This window comes from Rhamphochromis sp. 'chilingali' (genome assembly GCF_963969265.1).
Source record: "Rhamphochromis sp. 'chilingali' genome assembly, chromosome: 14".
NCBI classification, from domain to species: domain Eukaryota; kingdom Metazoa; phylum Chordata; class Actinopteri; order Cichliformes; family Cichlidae; genus Rhamphochromis; species Rhamphochromis sp. 'chilingali'.
Window position 1 is genome coordinate 24891018 of NC_137941.1, and position 19039 is coordinate 24910056.

A 19039-nucleotide genomic window follows, 5' to 3' on the forward strand; every position below is an offset into this window, starting at 1 on the left:
ACACAAGACTACTATTATTTAAAGGCTGTCGGCCGCTGTTTTTTTTTCCTTTTAAAAAACCTAATTTCTGCCGTTCAATAGGATTCTGAACAAATTGAAACTTTTTAAAATTATACAAAATGCAAAACGTTTAGCTGTGTCTCTAATAAAACCAGAGGTAATGTTCATATGTTTATTAATGGTTTTCTTTCGTTTTTGATGTACTGCAGAATATTTTTATAAAATCCGATGCCAGGAAAATCACCTTCATGTTTTTGTGTTTTATCTTCAGCTACTTTGACACAAAGGCATCTGCTGTGATGCTCACACCTTTGATAAAGTCTTGCGAGTGTCAGCTTCCTTTTTATAGATACAAAAATATGTAAATGTACTTATCTGAATTATAATATTTCTGACTGTCTGAGGCAAAATTTCCCAAATTCAAATCGAATTGAATCGAATCGATTTGAATCGAATCGTGGATTGAATTGATTCAGGACCTTGTGAATCGGAATGAATCGATTCTAGAAATCAGTGACGATACCCAGCCCTAGTATATAATGCTGTGCTAGTGATCGCTAGCGACACCGCTATGTTAGCATACCAAAGCATAACACTGTGAACCTGGAGAATGAACGATAACCTTTTTCCACTTTTTTGACAAATGCAATCGCATGGAAAATTGCTGTAAACGGACCAAACTTCAGTAGGAGAGAACAACTGAGATAGTCCAGCCACAATATGAGGTTAGTCATTAATGTAAGATAAGATAACCTTTATTAGTCTCACACGTGGGAAATTTGTTACAGCAGAAAGTGGACAGTGCAAAGTTACATAGCAAAAATTAGAAAAACACTGGAATAACATATGTTCCAGTGTTTATAAAGCAGCTACCAGAGAATTCAACATTAATGAATTAATGGTATGGAAGTGGAGGAAGCAAGAATGAGTTGAGTAAAGTTTGACTTTTCTGACTGATTTGTTTTGTTTAATGCGCTTTATAATGCGGTGCTCCTTATGTATGAACACAGACCCGTTTGTCGACAGTGCGCCTTATGGTCCCATAAATACGGTATATAAATGACTAACCTTGCATTGCGGATGGATTATCTCAGTTGTTCTTCTGACTGAAGTTTGGTCTGTTTACAGCACCCTGCCAAGCGATTGCATTTGTCCCTGACCATCGAGAATCCTCACGTTAACTTTTATCGAGTGAGAAAAAGTTAGCATTCACTCTCCAGCTTCACTGTTTATATTATGCTGCTAACAAAGCTGTGTCGCTAGCGATCACGTATATTGTTATATATCAGCTAGCCAAACTTTAGTAACCCCACAAAACGTCCCTGCTGTTTAGTATTCTGTCTTCATTTAGGTCGGAAGTGATAGCAGAGCTGCAGGTTTTAATTTGTTTCAGAATTCCCTTAGTCAGGACATGCTATATTGTATTTAGATGGACGCTAGCGAGCTAACACCCTGCTAACTTCTAACTCCGTTAAATGTCATAAATTCCATTTTCATGGATGCCTGGATGTTAAACTTAATTGTTACACCTGGTAGAGCAGCCACGCTGATCATTTTATTACAGATAAAAGAATTTAGACAGTTTTTCAACTCTCAGTGATGCCACAGTGATCGTTTGACTTGTGGACCTGCAGCAGAGTTTGGGCCCAGACTAATGACGTCAGACTTAAAGACCAGATAAAGGGTTATTCTATGCTATGTATTCCATTAGAAATCAGACTTAGTTCAGAATAGGAGTATTACACAACATATTAGGTTTCTTATGATTTTATTTGCAGTTCTGCTCCTGCTAAATTGCTTTAATGAAATATTAAACATTCAAAAATCTAAATTGTGGACACTCCCCTTTTAACCATTGGTTTGTCACGGTCTGCTGGTGGAGAGAGTGAGGTGGACCCAGGAGCAGACACAAGCAAGGAGGTGGAACTGAACTTTAAACAAAAGGCAAGCCTTTATTGTGGCTGATACAAAGGCAAGACAAAACAACAAGGATAGTGGCTAAACTAAACTAGAACCTAAACTGGTGAAACTAAGAACTGCGAAAACTAAGACAACTTCGACAATTATGAACAAGACTTTGTGCTAAGACATGAAAGAACTATGAAACATATACAAGAACAAGCAACATGAACATGACCTGCACAGAGTCTTGAAACCTGACATGACCTGAGGGATGAAACACATATGATGTGACACTGATGAAGAAACACAGGGCTTAAATACACTGAGGGATAACGAGGGGAATGAGACACAGGAGCAGAACACAGCTGGGAGCAATCTGACATGACAAGACCAAGAGGAAGTAAAACTCAATACACTGACATAGGACACAGACTTTCAAAGTAAAACAGGAAACATAACAGACATGGACTTGACTAGGGGAGACAGCAACCATGGAACACAGAAACAGAAACCAAAAGAGGATAAACAATGACAAAATCAAGGTTCAATAATGATACAAAACTCAAAACATTGGGTCATGAACCCAGGACCATGACATGGTTAAACAGTAAAGGTAAAAATGTGTATTATCATAATATCACTCAAAGGGTTCTTACAGGTTACTCTGGCCTTACAAATTTACAGATGCTTGGGGATGGCAAGGCCACCCTGGCAAGCATGCCTTCATCTAGAGCTGGGAGAGTCTCCTACCAGGCTCCATCCAATTTCTGTTTGCCTAATGGGTAATACTCATAGGATCAGAGACTTTAAAAGGAGAGCTGGTTCCAGACCTTCCTGTACTAGGGGTGCCTGGTCAAAATCCACACTTCAGAAAGAAACCCCATTAATAGTACAACTACTAAAATAACAATAAAAAGATTTTAAGTTATTAATGCCCAGAATAGAATAGAATAGCCCTTTATTGTGAATGTACATGTACAAGGAAATAAAGCTTTACAGAGTATTTTTGGTAGTTACTTCCTCTTTTCTTTGTCAGTGCTCCAAAATTTCCCTCAGCACAGCTATTCTTCAAGGGGGTTCCTACCACAAAGATATGTCATGGTGATCCTTTATTTTATTTTGACATGCTTTTGGTCTTGTATCACAGGTGCAAGTCGTGCATGCTATAATTACACACAGGCGTATGTAGTATGACTTCACTATAGTCTGTACATTTTTTGGAATCATGTTTTATTATGTATCATTTCTCTTTTCTTTGTTTCAGAAATCATATTCTGTAAAATTAAAAATAAATCCTTCACATTTCATTATTGTGCCTTACAGTTTTTTTTCTCTACATTTTTTGCAGTATTATTATAAAGCCATTTGGTGTCTTAAAGTGGTGGTGAAAGGGTTTTAATTCTTTGGTCACAGACTGAGTTTATGTTTTGACATGTGAAAAAGACTTTGCTTTGTTTTAGCATCTATTGCACAGGTGATTCTTAGTTATGTCATGAGAAATGCCCTAACTTTTTTGAAAGCTGCATTATGAGTAGTAGGGGTGCAACAATACTCGTATCGATATTGAACCGTTCGATACAGTGCTTTTGGTTCGGTACGCATATGTATCGAACAATACAAAATCTTTTATTTGTTTTATCAACTTTTCTTCTGACGATGCTGTCTGTGTTGAGCGCTCAGTGGATCTACGTTCGACTACTCCGCCTAGGCTGCACTGTCGAGTGCAGATCCACTGAGCACAGTGCAAGCTAGCAAGACAGAAGCTAAGCTCGTTGCAACATGGCAAATGCCTCAACGCTACCCGAAATTGAACCTCCCCCACCCTCATTCAGATCTGGCGTTTGGAACTATCTTGGTTTTCATGTGAAGCATGACCCTGAAGGTAAGCGCGTCATGGACAAATGTAAAACAGTATGACGGATGTGCCACGCAATGCTTAATTGGTGGGAACTAGTGCGTTAGCGCAGTTAGCTTGTTAACGTGTTGACGCCGTCCAGCCCCATGCGCGGGGCGATCCGCGGTAACTCGTTAACAGAGATTTGCTGCGTTATGGCGTTAATGTCATTTTAACGAGATTAACGCTGACAGCACTAGTGGGAATACAACGAATATGACTGCACATTTACGCCGACATCATCCTCGTGCAAAGACAAGTGGAAGCAGACAAAAACAACAAGCACGCATGCTACAAACTTTACCTGAGTCATTTAGACAACCGTTAGGATGATTCTCCTTATGAGGACCTAATATGTTTAATATGCTGCTGAGAATATAGCCCAGAAGAAGCGTATAGTATAGCTCTTATTTTGGAAAGAGCCATTTCTCTGTAATAAACTCTCTTTTCCAAAGATGAGTGATTTCTCGATCAGATAGATTTTTTATTATTTTGTTGTTTCAACAACATTAAATTTAAAAACTGTACTTTTGAGTTAAAATATATATTTATAATTTTAATAAATGACAAATTAAAATGCATAAACATTTTTTTGAATCGAAAAAATATCGAACCGTGACACCAAAGTATCGAACCGAACTGTGAATTTTGTGTATCATTGCACCCCTAATGAGTAGGGATGGCAATTCATAGTTTTCATTTGATGTCACAGCTCCTGGGACATGCAAAAAACAGTACTGCAGTCCTTTCTCCTCCAGTGTAATTTACATTTATTTACAGCTGCCAAAAGGGCATATAGTATAGCACCAACATGTGAACATCTCTGCTAACCCTGACTTCAGGCCAACTTGATGCTAATTTACACTATAGAAATGATTTACCTGACACTGGAAAAAAAAACAAAAAACCCTCAGTCAACGTTACCATTGCGACATGACGTTATGTAGTGCTTGCCTTTGCTTTAATGGTGAACAGTTTCTCGTTGTCCATCTCTGACATGACAGCATTATTTACAAATCCAGATAGAAAATACATGTAGCTGTCCATACTTTGAAATCTTCCATTCTGGCAGTAGTTCTCTACAAGATACACATAGATGTCACCAAACTGGAGCTCTGGGAGAGACACTGCCACTTTCAGGGGTTTAAATGAAGCATATGCCCAAGTTCAATAAGAAAGAGCTGTAAATGTCATCTTCCGGCTTTCCTGGGCGTTTCTGTTCTCCACATCACAACCTTGTTTCAACATTTGCAATCTCATTAATGTCATCATTTTTCTAGCCCAATCACCTTCTTGCTTGCCTTTTTTGAATTAATCAGCCGCCAATTTGCATAGTTTAGATTTGCACTCTCCATCATTCTCTCTTTCAGAATCTCATTCATGCAGCCCACCTCTTCCCCATCTTCACCTCACAGACACCTTAGTCAGAACTTTCAAACCTCAGTCTTTGTCTTCACCACCACCAGCGTCTAGACCAGGGGTCGGCAACCCTAGGCACACGTGCCACCATTGGCACGTGAAGGGTTAACTCATGGCACGACAATAGCTGGACTGGCCATCAGCCCACCGGACAAATGATTTTTCATTTTTATGGGCCAATAATTTTTTATTTTTTGTAACGGTATAAACAATGAAAGGTGGTGGATTGGCCAGATGCTGGCAGATGTATAAAAATACATCTGCTGGCCGCCGGTCCGAGTGTCAGGTGACCTGAACTTCAGGTAAGAAGTTATGACCTGCAGTCTATCCAGGTCAGATATAAACCAAGTTTAGGTGGAGTTTATTTTCGTTGTGCTGAATTTTTACAGTCAGTTACAATAACTCGTACTGCGTACTAGCTAGCATGACGGAGTTTCTATACAGCTGTTCGGTTGCTATGATGTTACTGATAGTGAACTTTATTTTATTCATAAGGTTAGTTATTAGAGTTGCCAACCGTCCTGTAAAAAACGGAATCGTGCCGTATTCAGAGAAAATATTACGCGTTTCGTATTGAGCTGAAAAGGAACAGTTTGTCCCGTACTTCAGCTAGAATGGAAAACAACACAAAGCTTGAGTTATTCTGTGTATTTACGCTGTCAGCTGCTTCTTATTCTCTCACCCTCCCTCTCCTGTTGCTACTTAAATCATGAAACTGATCAATGATCAGCTGATTGGCTTTTCTCTCTTGTTTGTTTATCGCCCACTGCGCCAGAAAGAGGAAACCAGCAGATGTCGCGCTAAACAACAGCAGCATGTTTAACCTTGATAAGCTGTTGTTAGAATTTATTTAATAATAATTTCTAGTATCAGCTGATGTTTGCTGGAGCCACAGCTGTAAAAGCTGCTGGTCATGATGTTGGTTTGGATATGTGGTGAGAGGGAAACATGAAGATGAAACCAGGAGACATCCTTACTGAATCATCAGAGCTGAACAGGTGATGGAGAAACAGGTTTACCTTTTAGGTGACATGAATGAGTTGAAGGGAAGTTATGAACTGTTTCTGAGAGACAAATAACATCAGGATCCTTTTCTAAGTAGCTGACAGCTGGTAACTGTGCAGGGGCGGGTCTAGGAAAGTTTTGCCAGGGGGGCAGCGTCTGTTTTCATTCAAAGACTGTTTTTTTTCTATAATACCTGGTGGTGTAGTCTGTGATTTTTTTTGTCAGTTCAGCCTTATATATTATGTTTACCCCGAGTGACCACCCGGTCAGCTGGTGGGTAACAGGCATCTCCGAAAACGTTAGAGCAGTTATGGAAATATGTGATGTCTTGATGAATCGAGCAGATATTTGAAGTTTACACAGCACCATTCTCGCATAAAAATATCTTAAACGTTTATTTTGTGACCCAGAAAGAGTAATATTTCAAACTCCGCCACTCTGTGTTCCTCCGCCATTGCCTCGTTTGAGTTTTGGACGAAATGGATTCTGGGATATTGCATTTCGTCAGTTCGAGCTGATTGGAGACCAGAACAGCCAATCAGGTATTTTTGCATCAAAGTCTGTGATTGGCTGGTTTTGTGGCACAAATATAACCGTGTAGAAAAAGAGTTGAGCGCGCACGGGCAGAAATGTTGAGAGCGCAAGCAACACATTGCGGCTGCAATTGTGTGTGTGTGTGTATGGATAATAGCAAACACTGAAATACATTTTTTTGCACGCAGCAATTAATTTTGTTCACTCAAATTCAGCTTTTCTTTGCTCAAAATAAATTTCTCCTCAAAATGCAACACTTGCAAATTTTTTTTACGTGCGCTCAGAATAGTGGCACAAAAATAATGTCATACTTAAGAGGTACTAGATGTTCTTATATAATAAACCAACCAAGACTTTTAGTTTTAAAGCAAAGCAGAAGTTTATCAACAATTATTTTAAAGTTTATTCTGTCATACTCTTTCATATTCTCTCTTACATGACTTTCTACAGAGAACTCTCTGCGCTGGTGTTTTGAAATGTTTGCCCTGTTAACAGACACCATGGAGTAAACTGAAGTAGCTTCTGTAATGCTACAAAAGTGGGCCACCCTCTTCTTCTTCTTTTTTAAAATTTGGTTTGTTTGTTTTTTACCAGTACTTAAAAAATAAAAATTTTGTATGTTTCTTAATGAGGCACTGTGCTTGATTCTCTGAATTAAATACATTCTGCTGACCAAATAACATACAACCACTGGTTATTTTTGCCATGAATATAAATTTGCACCTAATAATAATAATAATAATAATAATAATAATAACTTTATATAAAGCGCTTTCAAACAAAGTGCTGTACATCTATTTGAAACTAAAAAGATAAATAAATCAAATCGATACATAGCAATACAAGTAAAAAAACAATACAAGTTAAAAACAGTAAGAATTTAAAAAACTAAAAGCCATAGAATTAAAACATGTAGGATAGGGTGAACAAATGTGTCTTCAACTTAGTTTTAAAAACTAAAAAAAAAAAAACTAAAAATTGTCATTTTTCTGGCTCTAGGAGAAGGTTCCTAGAGAAGAGTCCTGAGATCGTGGAGCACTGGATGGAACTTAAAGGTGTAAAAGGTCGCAGAGGTGCCAATCCGTTTAAAGCCTTGTAGGTGAGCAGCAGGACCTTAAAATCTGATTGAACCTGACAAAGTAGCCAATGAAGAGCTCTCAGTACAGGGGTAATGTGCTCAAATGTGAGCAGCTGCATTTTGCACCATCTGTGGACCTCTGAAACTTTTCTTTGGTAGCCCAGAAAGAAGAGCGTTAAAATAATCAATACATGAAGACACAAATGCATGGATAGGAACCCCTGCAGTGTCGCTTGACAAAACTTGTCTGATTCTGGCTATGTTCCTCAAATGATAAAAGGCGGTCTTTGTTATCTCTTTTACATGAGACTCGAAGCAGAGCACCATGTCGAACCACACGCCCAAGTTTTTTACCTTGTCCCTGCAATTTCTGACACCTGTCAACAATTTTCAAGATGAAATTTTGGGACAAGTGCTGAAATTTTTGTGGCCCAATGACCATCAACTCTGTCTTATTAGTATTTAGGAGCAAGAAATTATCAGATAATCAGCCCTTAATTGCAGATAGACACGATTCTAGTTTAGAGACTTCAGCACAATTTCAAATGGTCAAAGGAACATAAACCTGCAGGTCATCAGCGTAACAATGAAAGGTTACATTAAAAAACACAGTACAGTAAATGTACGCAGTCAGAACAGAGGACAACATTAAAATGGAAATGTAGAATAGATCAAGAATCACAGTTAAAATGTCAAAACATGTAGAAATATATGCTCTCCAAGAAACTGTACAGTGGTGTTATGGTAGATTTTTGCAGATCCATTTCATAGAAGCTGTACATGAAATATCATTCCAAGTCCTCCGATCTTCAGCTCTTATATGCACACAATCTTCTTCACTATTTGGTGAGCCTCCATTATTGGGTTCATTTGTCGCCCAGTTCCTAAAGAACGAAGGTGTTATATAAGAACATATCAGTAAGATGAAGAAATTGAGTGTGGGGATTTAATTCCCTATAAAAAAATATGACAATGACCCCACTGTCTGGTGCAGTTGTCAACAGTGTTGCATGGATTCAAATCTACTGTGTCCTTTCTGTATGCAGTTTGCATTTTCTCTGCCACTTCATCCCACAGTCCAAAGACATGTGTGCTAGCTGAATGGTGGAGAAAATGGATGGATCGATGTATTTGTCATGAAAGGTATGAAAGGTCGTAACTGAGTTCTTCTGCCCCCCCCCCCCCCCCCCCAAAAAAAGTCAGTAGCATCCATCTTTAACCTTTTGCCCTTATTTTGGCTCAACCACCTGACATGTAAGCTTACTGATGAGATTATTTTGCATACATATATGTTCATAAAAAAACACATTGCTGGAAATCCAGTAAATGTAATAAACTGAAACAAAGTGAAGACTTACGCCAGAGTCAGTGGAGTTCCATCTACCCATTTCCACTGTCCTTCCTTTCCACTGTCAGTCAAACCAATCCAAGTGTTATCTTCGATGATTGTAGTGAGAAAGTTCTGTTAAACATGAAAGAAACAACATTTTTTTTAACCAGAATTCCATTTTCTAATTATTTTTATTTCCTTTTGTTTATTTAAATTGTAATAATTTTAACCAAACTAATGTGGAGATCAGGGAAATATTTTACTGCTACTATTCATAACCATCATCATTACCGTTACATTAATTATCATTTCATCAAAGCATTTATTCAATAGATTACACATGTTCTTAGTTAAGATTATTACACCTATCACACAGAGCTTCTGTCTGGTAAAAGGTTAGAAGCGCCAACGGGCGGGGTGAGGCTGAGTGCGTTGGAGGTCGAGACACACACACACACACACACACACACACACACACACACACACACACACACACACACACACACACACACAAACAGTAGTTAGACTCATGTTTAGGTAAGAGTTCAAATAATAGTTTGCAAAAGCTTGTGACTGCAAAATTGTGTTTGCCTAAGGGACAGTTTGTTCCAGGAGATAAGCGAGAGTTAGAAGATTAATAGGAAGCACCTGGCCTCGAGACGGAGAAGATGTCCTTTTAAATGTGTCAAAAGTCGTCAACAGAACATTTGTGGTTTTGAAACTTATGCATGTATTGTATCTGCTTTGACGCATGAGGGGGCGTCATAAATAATACCCATATGTTATAAAAACAACTGCTTGTGTATCATTGGGCGGAGATCGATGCTGTCTGTGTGCAGTGTTCATCTCCCCACGCGTGTGTTCATTAAAATCATTGTTTGACCGACTCTCCTGGACCAATTGTTGTTTCTGCGCTCACCCTCAATATTTGAACTCGTAACACTAACTAATCCTAAACTATCTAATAACTAATCTTTACATTTTTAAAAAAAATTCATTTTAGTTTGTTTTCAAAGTTCAAAAAATATTTCAGTTAGTCCTAATTTTCATTCTCTGTCCATCAATCCATCCATCCATTCTCTTCCTCTTATACTCCTCAGGGTTCCCATGAGCCTTGGGCAATTTAGAATGACTATTAATTAACCTAACTTTTATTCTAGTTTTTATTTAATTTTAGTTATATAAAAAAAATCACATTACTTTTAGTTTTTTGTTTAGTTTTAGTTAACCATAACAATAACCCTGGTGCTATACAGAATTGCTCTCCACAGTGAGACTGAATAACAGATGTTTCTGGGTTTTATGTTCAGATATGTTGAATGAATGTTGAAAGGTTAACAGAAACACATAAAATGAATGAATACATTAATTGCAATATACATGCACTATACCTGTTCTTTAGAACTGTCTATCACCACCAGATCTGCTCCTTTGTCTCTACAGTCCCGTCTAGCTTCATCCCAGTTACCAGAGGTTCCAGAGAGGAAATAACAGACATCACTGAACATTTCCCATCCTGTAGGACACGTTTTCTCTGGAAGAAACATCAAGCAAGAGACAATCCAGACCAGCAAATAAGCTGTAATGCTCATCAGATCTCTATTTAATTAACTGGGATCTTTTGCCAGAAAAGACTTTTAATTCCTCTGGACTTCTTTTTCAGCATATTATCATATTCCATTGATTTTGTTCAGTGAGATCAAATTGTCACTGGCTTGACCGCGGCTCACAAATTACACCTTGACTGCTTTGATGCCCTGTTGCCAAAGCCAGCCATCACATCAACTAATGCCAAAGCCAAAATAAATATTTAGATAAATGCTCTAACACTACTGCTGTCATTATATTATCAGAAATGTGTGATTTAGGAAGTTGAAAGAGCGTCATTAAGGAGCATCATTACCCCCCCAAATTTTTGCCATCATCATTCTCCAAAGTGTGATTAAAATCATGGTTATGGATAACCATGGAACAAAAAAGACACACATCAGCGCTGTAACTTATCACCTAAACGTCTGAGTGCCAAGTTATATTTGAAGTATTATGGCATGCCTGTGCGGACTAGGTCAGTTCAGTTTTGGCTGAGGAGTAGTTGCAAGGCGAAAATACTGAAAGACAAATGGAATACAATATACATTTCATAACATAATATAATGGGGAAGTAAAACTGAACATAAGGCACATGGAATGAGAGACTATGTAAATAAAAAAAGAAGTAACTAACACTGAAGCCAGGACTAAAACATACAAACCTGACACAACTAAACAGGGAAACTGGACAGACATGGAGATATGACTATGAGACAGAAAAGATAAAATAAAGATAATATATTAAATAACCAAAGCACATAGACTCAGCTAGAATATAACCTATGAATATGATTACAAAAAGAAGCTACGAACAGAGAAAATACATAACCAGGGAAAATACCAACCTCTAATACTAAAACAAGAGCCACAAAACAGCTCATACAAGGACTCACTCTGGTTGAACAAACTCTGCAGCCTCTCCAACTCTTTGGTCATTTCCGTGAGGTCAGCTTGCAGCAGGTCTCTCTCCTCAGTCACGGAAGAAATTTGGTCACTCATGGCAGAGACATTTGCATTTTGAAGGTCTCTCTCCTCACTCATTGAGGAAAGTCGGTTATTCATAGCAGACAGAAGTTTCCTTGAATCATGATCTAAAACAAAGAAAAGTAGGATGCATGTTTTTGAGACTCAAACAACACCAGGCATTTGTTCTTTGACAGCTTCTGACTTCTTCTGTTTAATTTTATCCTAAAATGTTTTACTTATCTTACTTTGTGTAAACATTACCAAGTTTACCATATTTCATTAGAAAATGGTAAACTATGGGCTATCCAAAAAAGAAAAAGAAAAGCTTGTGATCATTAGAACAGATATCAATAACCAACACAACTTACAGAAGAAACCAAGAGTGACAAGTCCAGCCAACAGGAAGACACTCAGCAGGCTCAGACACAAAATAATAACCAAATAGAAACTCCTTTGACCTGAAAAGACAGGAAAAATAAATAAATATATAAAATAAAACAGGGACCCAACAAAGTGTAAAACAGTAGAGATGTTAAAACACCTATTATCTTTTTTCTCTCTTTTTTTAGCATTTTCCTCCCCAATTTGTGCCACTTCTTTCTTACCTGTGTGATTTGTTGAATGTGTTGGGTTGACACATTTGAGATGTTCAGTATTGACATAAATTTCTTCCATTGCATGAAAGGAGGTGGATGTGGTTATGAGAGCTCAGCTCTGCAGCACAGACATATTAAGTGGGAACGTCTCACTGGGGGTTTTTTTACGCTCAGAGGAAATCACCTACTTAATATTTGGTTTGTGGAGCTGCTACCACTGAAACTTGATCTGTTCTTGGCCTGTGTATTTATATACCCATGTGAAAGGATAGAGAAAATAATCTGTAAAAGAAAAAAAGAGTTTTGAGAGGAACACATATATATATACATATATACACACACACATACATATATACACACACATACACACACACACACACACACACACACACACACACACACACACACACACACACACACACACACACATATATATATATATATATACACATATACATATATACATATATATACACATATATACACATATAAGGGTTGTTTTTGATTTGATTGTTTGAAAGCCTTACACCGGCTTACACACTAATTGAAGGAGGCAGTTTTGCCCAGAAAATGTTGTTTTGCATGCCTTACATATAGGCCAATGTGTGGTTTTGATGTGTGGTGACTTGTATTGGTAGAATGCTATTTATGACATGCTCTGTCTCTGCCTTGTAAACCATGCTGTCATTTCAGTCGTTGATTAACCTCATTCCTGTTTTGGTATATGCTTGTTTTAATTTGTTATCTTGTTTTATTTTTATTACTCATCAGGTGTATTTGGGTTCACAGGGTTTAAGTAAATTATTTAAATTGTTTTAAATCAAATTCTGTGAAACATAACCATATAAATTTTTATTGTTGTTTTTATTGTTTTTAACTTGTATTGTGTCTTTTACCTGTATTGCTATGTATCGCTTTTATTTGATTTATCTCTTTAGTTGTACAGCACTTTGTTTGAAAGCGCTTTATGAATAGTTATTATTATTATTATTATCCATCCATCCATTCGCTTCTGCTTATCCTTTTCAGGGTTGCAGGGGTGCGCTGGAGCCTATCCCAGCTGTCAAGGGGCGAGATGCAGGGTACACCCTGGACAGGTCGCCAGTCTGTCGTAGGGCCTATTGTTATTATTATTATTATTATTATTATTATATGCTTTTATTTATTCACTTACTAATACTAATACTAATGTATTAGTAATACTAATACTAATTTTACTAATGTAAAAAATAAATTATAAAATACAAAAAACAACTATTTATAATTCAACTTTTAACTATTTAAATTTTAAATGTTTTCCTTTTACACAAATTTAAAGTGAAACAAAACAAAACACGGCAAGCCACAACACAATAAAATATAAATTAAAATATGCAAAACATATTTTCATGTAGGCCTGGGATGATTTTTTTGGGACAGTGTTTTCCTGCTTAGAATTGCATACATTGTCACGGCCAGCTCTCTCTCTCTCCCATGCAGTGTGTGTTTAGCATTTAACAAGCGTCTCTTTGTGTACAGATTCCCTGGACTGTTTTCCTGGTGTGCTGATTTGTGTCTGGATTGTGTGGAGAGAGACGAGCGTGTTCCCCTGGATTTTCCCCGGAGCCCTGCCCCCCTCACCTTTTGTACATAGCACTGCCCCGCACCCTTGTAAATAGCACTGCCCCTTATCTGTGTATATACAATCATTGGACATTGTTCTGTGATAAATTCTCTTGTGTGCATCATCCCCGGAGTCCAGCGCGTGAGTCCACCTTGTACGTCGTGACATACATAGGATTCAGTGAATAAACTTTCTGAATCCTTTATCATCCACAACTGAAAATAGTTGGAAATCAAGTGCAATCATTTTTGCTAGGTCTTTATCAATTGGGTTCTGTTTTGCTGGCATCACAGACTTCTGCAAAAACTGTCTAATAGAGCTCTGGGTTGGTTTAGGTGGTTGTGGTGGTATACTGCAAGATGCTGTAGATGCAGCCACAGCAACAGTTGTAGTAGACACACACCATTAATATCACACTCAACTGACTGTGTTTTATCTTCCCATTGCACTGATGGTTGGAGAGTTCTCAGGTGCCTGTGCAGGTTGTTTATGGAGCCGGCTCTGTATGATATCCTTTTCTAGCAGACTCTACACTCTGCCTATGTATTGTCAACAAAATTGAAATGGTTCCACATTTTGCTTCTTTTCGTGGTGTCACTCTTTTTCTTTACTGTACCTTTCTAATGTGACGATGTTGTCTCTTATTGTTGTCCCTGGCTCTCACTCTCCCTCCTGCTCTGTTCCTATGCTACTGCGAGTGTAACTACTGCCCCTCCCCATCTGCTCAGCGCAAACACAAGACTTATGTGTGGCGAAAAGCGAAAAAAAAGAGAGAGAGAGAGAGAGAGAGAGTGAGAGAAAAAACAAACAAACCATGGCTCCCATTAAGGAGGTACTTGAAATTATTTATGCCACAAGTTGTGTTTCCTTTCCTGTAGAATACCCAGAATTTATGTATTCTTTAAAAATGAAAAAAAGAAAAGCTTTTCTTTTTCTTTTTTTGTTTTGGCTAAATGGTTATTGTTTCACACCTGGTTCTTCTTGGTCTTGGACACTTTCTCTCTATCCCTCTCCTTCCTCATTCTTCTTTCTTTGCACTGACAATTACACAAACATACTGTATTCATTAAGAATGTTTTTTCTCTCTCTGTCCTTGTGCTGCCATTGCAAAGGTAATTGTACCAATTAAAAAGAATTTACAACAGATAAAAGATATAAACTGATTCAGATCAATTTAAAACAATTTTCTAATTAAATATCGACTCTTTCATTTGACTTGTACTGACTTTTTCTTCTTTAAACAAATATGTCCAAGATTGGAAAAAAAGGAATTAAACATAATTTATTCTGTTTGGTTCTGTGCTTCAACACACTGTCAATAAATGTACTGTAGATAAACAATTAATAGGAAACTTTAACAAACTGAATTCACAAAGTACATTAACTCCTTGGATGGCAAGAAGCAACATGGCTCAGAAAGCTAAAATAGATTTCAATATCTAGCAATCTAGCCTATGTTCGCTAATATTAACATAATGAAATTTGGGCATCCTTGGGGCCCCCTACAAAGGGCATAATCTCATCTTAATATTTACATTATTAAGTAATCCATCCACCTATCCATTCATCCATCCATTTGTTTCTGCTTATCCTTTTCAGGATGCTGGAGGATGCAGGTGCTGGAGCCTATCCCAGCTGTCTTAGAGTGAGAGGCGGGGTACACCCCGGACAGGTGGCCAGTCTGCCGCAGGGCTAACACGGAGGGACACAGCCATAGACAACCAGTTGCTCTCACATTCACTCCCACATTCACACCTATGGGCAATTTAGATTAATCAATTATCAGGGCCATGCAGAGACGTTTAAAGGGGCGAGTGCTCAAAGCTAAAAAGGGGCACATTGAACCAGGCTGAATAACAACAACACACATTCATCAAGAATCTAATATGGGCAACGAGGCAAAGCAAACGTAGCCTATGTTTTACCTGATGGGTACAATGTTGCTGTTAAGGTGTTGCTGCTGCTCCTGCTGCTGATAGTGCTGGAGGGCAGGGCTGTGCTGATCTGAGACTGTAGACATTAAAAACTCCATAGGAGAGATGGTAGCTGATTAAACAAGTGTCATGAGATAATAACAAAATGCAAAGATTGGTGACAGCACTTGGAACCATAAGGCAACAAAAAACTGAGAAATAAACTAGACTGTGAATCACTCTTTGCTTCTCTTCTTCCTTCCATCCCATCATTTCGTATATCACTCTCCACTTGCTGTCCATCTGAGAACAAGGCACAACTTGCTATTGCAATAAACCATTATTTAATTATCCACACTTAACAACTCTTACACTTAATCTATAATAAAATGATGACAGAAAAATGTTATAGAAGCAAAACATTTCAGTTGTGCTTATTATTTTTGTTTATACTGGAATACCTCTCCAACAACTGGTACATGTGTTAATGTTACCTGTGCTCTTTCTAATCCAGCTGCTGAGGGATCCACTACCTTTAGTAGCCTCACACAGCTCCTACTGTTTCCTCCTCATGTCCTTACCAGCCATGTCTGGACAATGATATATCATGAGTAATAATTTAAAAATCCATATACATAAAACACACACATGCACACACAGTGACATTTTAGACCTTCTTCAGAATACTGTATATACTGTGGGCACAAGTTTCCATCATGGTGCTGATCCAGAATCCTACCCTTATTATTTATTACTAGAGCTAAAATAATAAAGCAATGAGGGGGAAAAAGTAATAAATATGAAATAATGTATTTATGGTGATTCCATTTGTTTCACTATCCACTCTGTGCAGGGGCAAAGCTTATTACATTTTTAAACTGTAGAGATACAATAATTTTGCTGCTGTAAAATCAGCATTTTGTTTTATTTAAAAAATAAATCTAATATAATCTGTTTCTTAATGTATGTTCTTTAAAATACAGCGTGTTTTTTTTTAAATATTATAATTATAATCATTATTATGTGGACATGCATATTAGATCGTTTTTTAGTGAAATATCCCTCCAGAAAGGCAGGAAAAGCCCGGAAACTTACTTTAAAATATGTTCTAAATACTTTAAAACTAAATATGTTCCCTAAAACGGTGACAGAGCTACAGACCCATGACAGCCTTACACAGGAAGCCAGCAGCTATGACCAGCACTACTTGTGCAGTTAATAAAAGGACAGGTAATGTTTGTCGCGCTGTTGCACACACAGCACGCTCGTTTGTTTCAGTTCGTCAGTTGCAACAAGACAGCTTACCAACGTGTACGTAATAAGCTAATACTCCTGTGTGCTACACACTACAGTGTACGCTGTACACCTACTTACTGGTTTTGTCGCATCAGTCTGTGTCTCTGAGTTAACTTGTGTTTCTCCTACAGCTCCGGACCACAAAAAATGCGCGTGCTCTTTGTGAGCTCGTTCCCGGCTCGTAACCAGCGCGTTCTGCCGTCAAGGGCGATCATTGGTTAAATGTGATCATGTGACTAATACAAGCCAGATCCTTTTATTTAGCAAAACTGTGATTAATAGTTAAATATTATTGTTGAGGGGCACAGACAGGACTCCGCACGCACACACACATATAAAAAAACAATTGCCTCAACAAAAGGGCACTTTGGGCACCCATCAGGAAAGGGGCGGGTGCTCAAGCCCCTTCCACCCCCCCTCTGCACGTGCCTGTCAATTATCCTATCCCCACTAACTGCATGTCTTTGGACTGTGGGAGTAAGCATTAAGTAATAATCGTAATAATTTAGGAACTATTACTTACAAACTACTTACATTTACTTACAACTGTTTTGTTTGCTGTAAAAACGGACTTTTTACCATCTTAGTACTTTTAAGCAAATCCAACTATCAGAACCAACAAACAAAGTTAGAATATTAGTTGTGAGGTACTTGCAAAACTCTGGAGTTTGATCATTTTTGTCAGTTTTTTCTTAGTTATATGCTTTTCTCCCTTCCTGGAAAGAGAAAAGTGAAAACATATATATGCACTGTGACTAATTCAAAAACTTTACAACTATGGAGACTTTGAGTAACATATAAATAAAGCTCATAATAATGCTGAATAACAACAATTAAATATAATCACTTTTTAATCAATTAGTCATTTTACTTGCTTTTACAAACTTACGTGATAGTTGTTGTATTCAAAAACAACCATGTATGAGAAAGCCTTCTTTTTGTCTGTCACAGCTCGAGCCAATCAGCAGACCCTATACTGAGACGTTGATGAGTGTGTTGCCACGACAACGAACCAAGACAACATTGACTTGCGCGCTGGTAACTGGCTGACAGAGGGCTTGATGTAAGGTAAAAAGTTCTTCGACACAACGGTGAGTTCTTATTAAGATGCTTGTTTGTGCAGTCTGTTAAACGATCCATTATTAACGTTAAAGTGAACGCATAGAGTTCTTACAGCCTATACTGTATGTACAACTACGGGATCCACGGTATTGTGAAGTGCTTAAGAGAGTGAGAATATAATGAAGTGCAAAGCTCAGCGAACAGTAGCCTACAACTGTTAACATAAAAACAATGCAAACATGAATAAAACAGCTAGGCTTTAGAGACTGTTTATGCTCCTCTTCTTCGTCAGTGCTCCAAAATTTTCTTATTCACACGGAGCACTGCACTCCGTCTAGGGGTTTCTTAAACTTACCAGCTAACACAACGACTTCTGAATAAATGTGATGTCGTGGTCTCTCTCTCTCTCTCTCTCTCTCTCTCTCTCTCTCTCTCTCTCTCTCTCTCTCTCTCTCTATATATATATATATATATATATATATATATATATATATATATATATATATATATATATATATACATCCCATTTTTTTCTTCTTTTTGGTTACTCAAATGTTTCTACGGTCACATCAACGACAAATTTCCTTTTACTGATTCAAAAAACCCATATTTCATTAAACAGTCATGCGGCCATGCTGAGAAAGCACTTGATTTCTGAAATTGAATCTAAATCTTCAAATTACTGTACCATAAGTATGTATGACATAAACTGAAGTGGACATGGTATACCATCTCCACTGTTTGCCAGGTCTCTCTTGGAAATGAGATTTTTAATCTCAATGAGATTTTTTACCTGGATAAATAAAGGATTAATAATAATAATAATACAGCATATAGATTTCAGTTGTTAA

The 19039-nt window shown here is 37.7% G+C and overlaps 2 protein-coding genes across 2 annotated transcripts in view; one reads left to right on the plus strand and one right to left on the minus strand.

The window, feature by feature from the left end:
• Positions 1–7493: 7493 nt before the first annotated feature.
• LOC308409949 (uncharacterized protein) lies at positions 7494–16545 on the minus strand (the record flags this gene model as incomplete). The annotated part of the gene is made up of 8 exons (XM_080902943.1): positions 7494–8716; positions 9191–9294; positions 10554–10696; positions 11646–11843; positions 12087–12176; positions 15843–15927; positions 16325–16395; positions 16527–16545. The coding sequence occupies 8 exons, from the start codon at positions 16543–16545 to the stop codon at positions 8572–8574; spliced, it is 855 nt and encodes a 284-aa protein (XP_080759069.1). The 3' UTR covers positions 7494–8571.
• Positions 16546–18136: 1591 nt separating this feature from the next.
• The window catches only part of hydin (HYDIN axonemal central pair apparatus protein), a 55543-nt gene continuing 54640 nt past the window's right edge, over positions 18137–19039 (plus strand). Inside the window, exon 1 of the mRNA XM_080903735.1 lies at positions 18137–18217. The gene's annotated coding sequence lies outside the window, so the exon portion shown is untranslated. The remainder of the gene's footprint in view (positions 18218–19039) is intronic.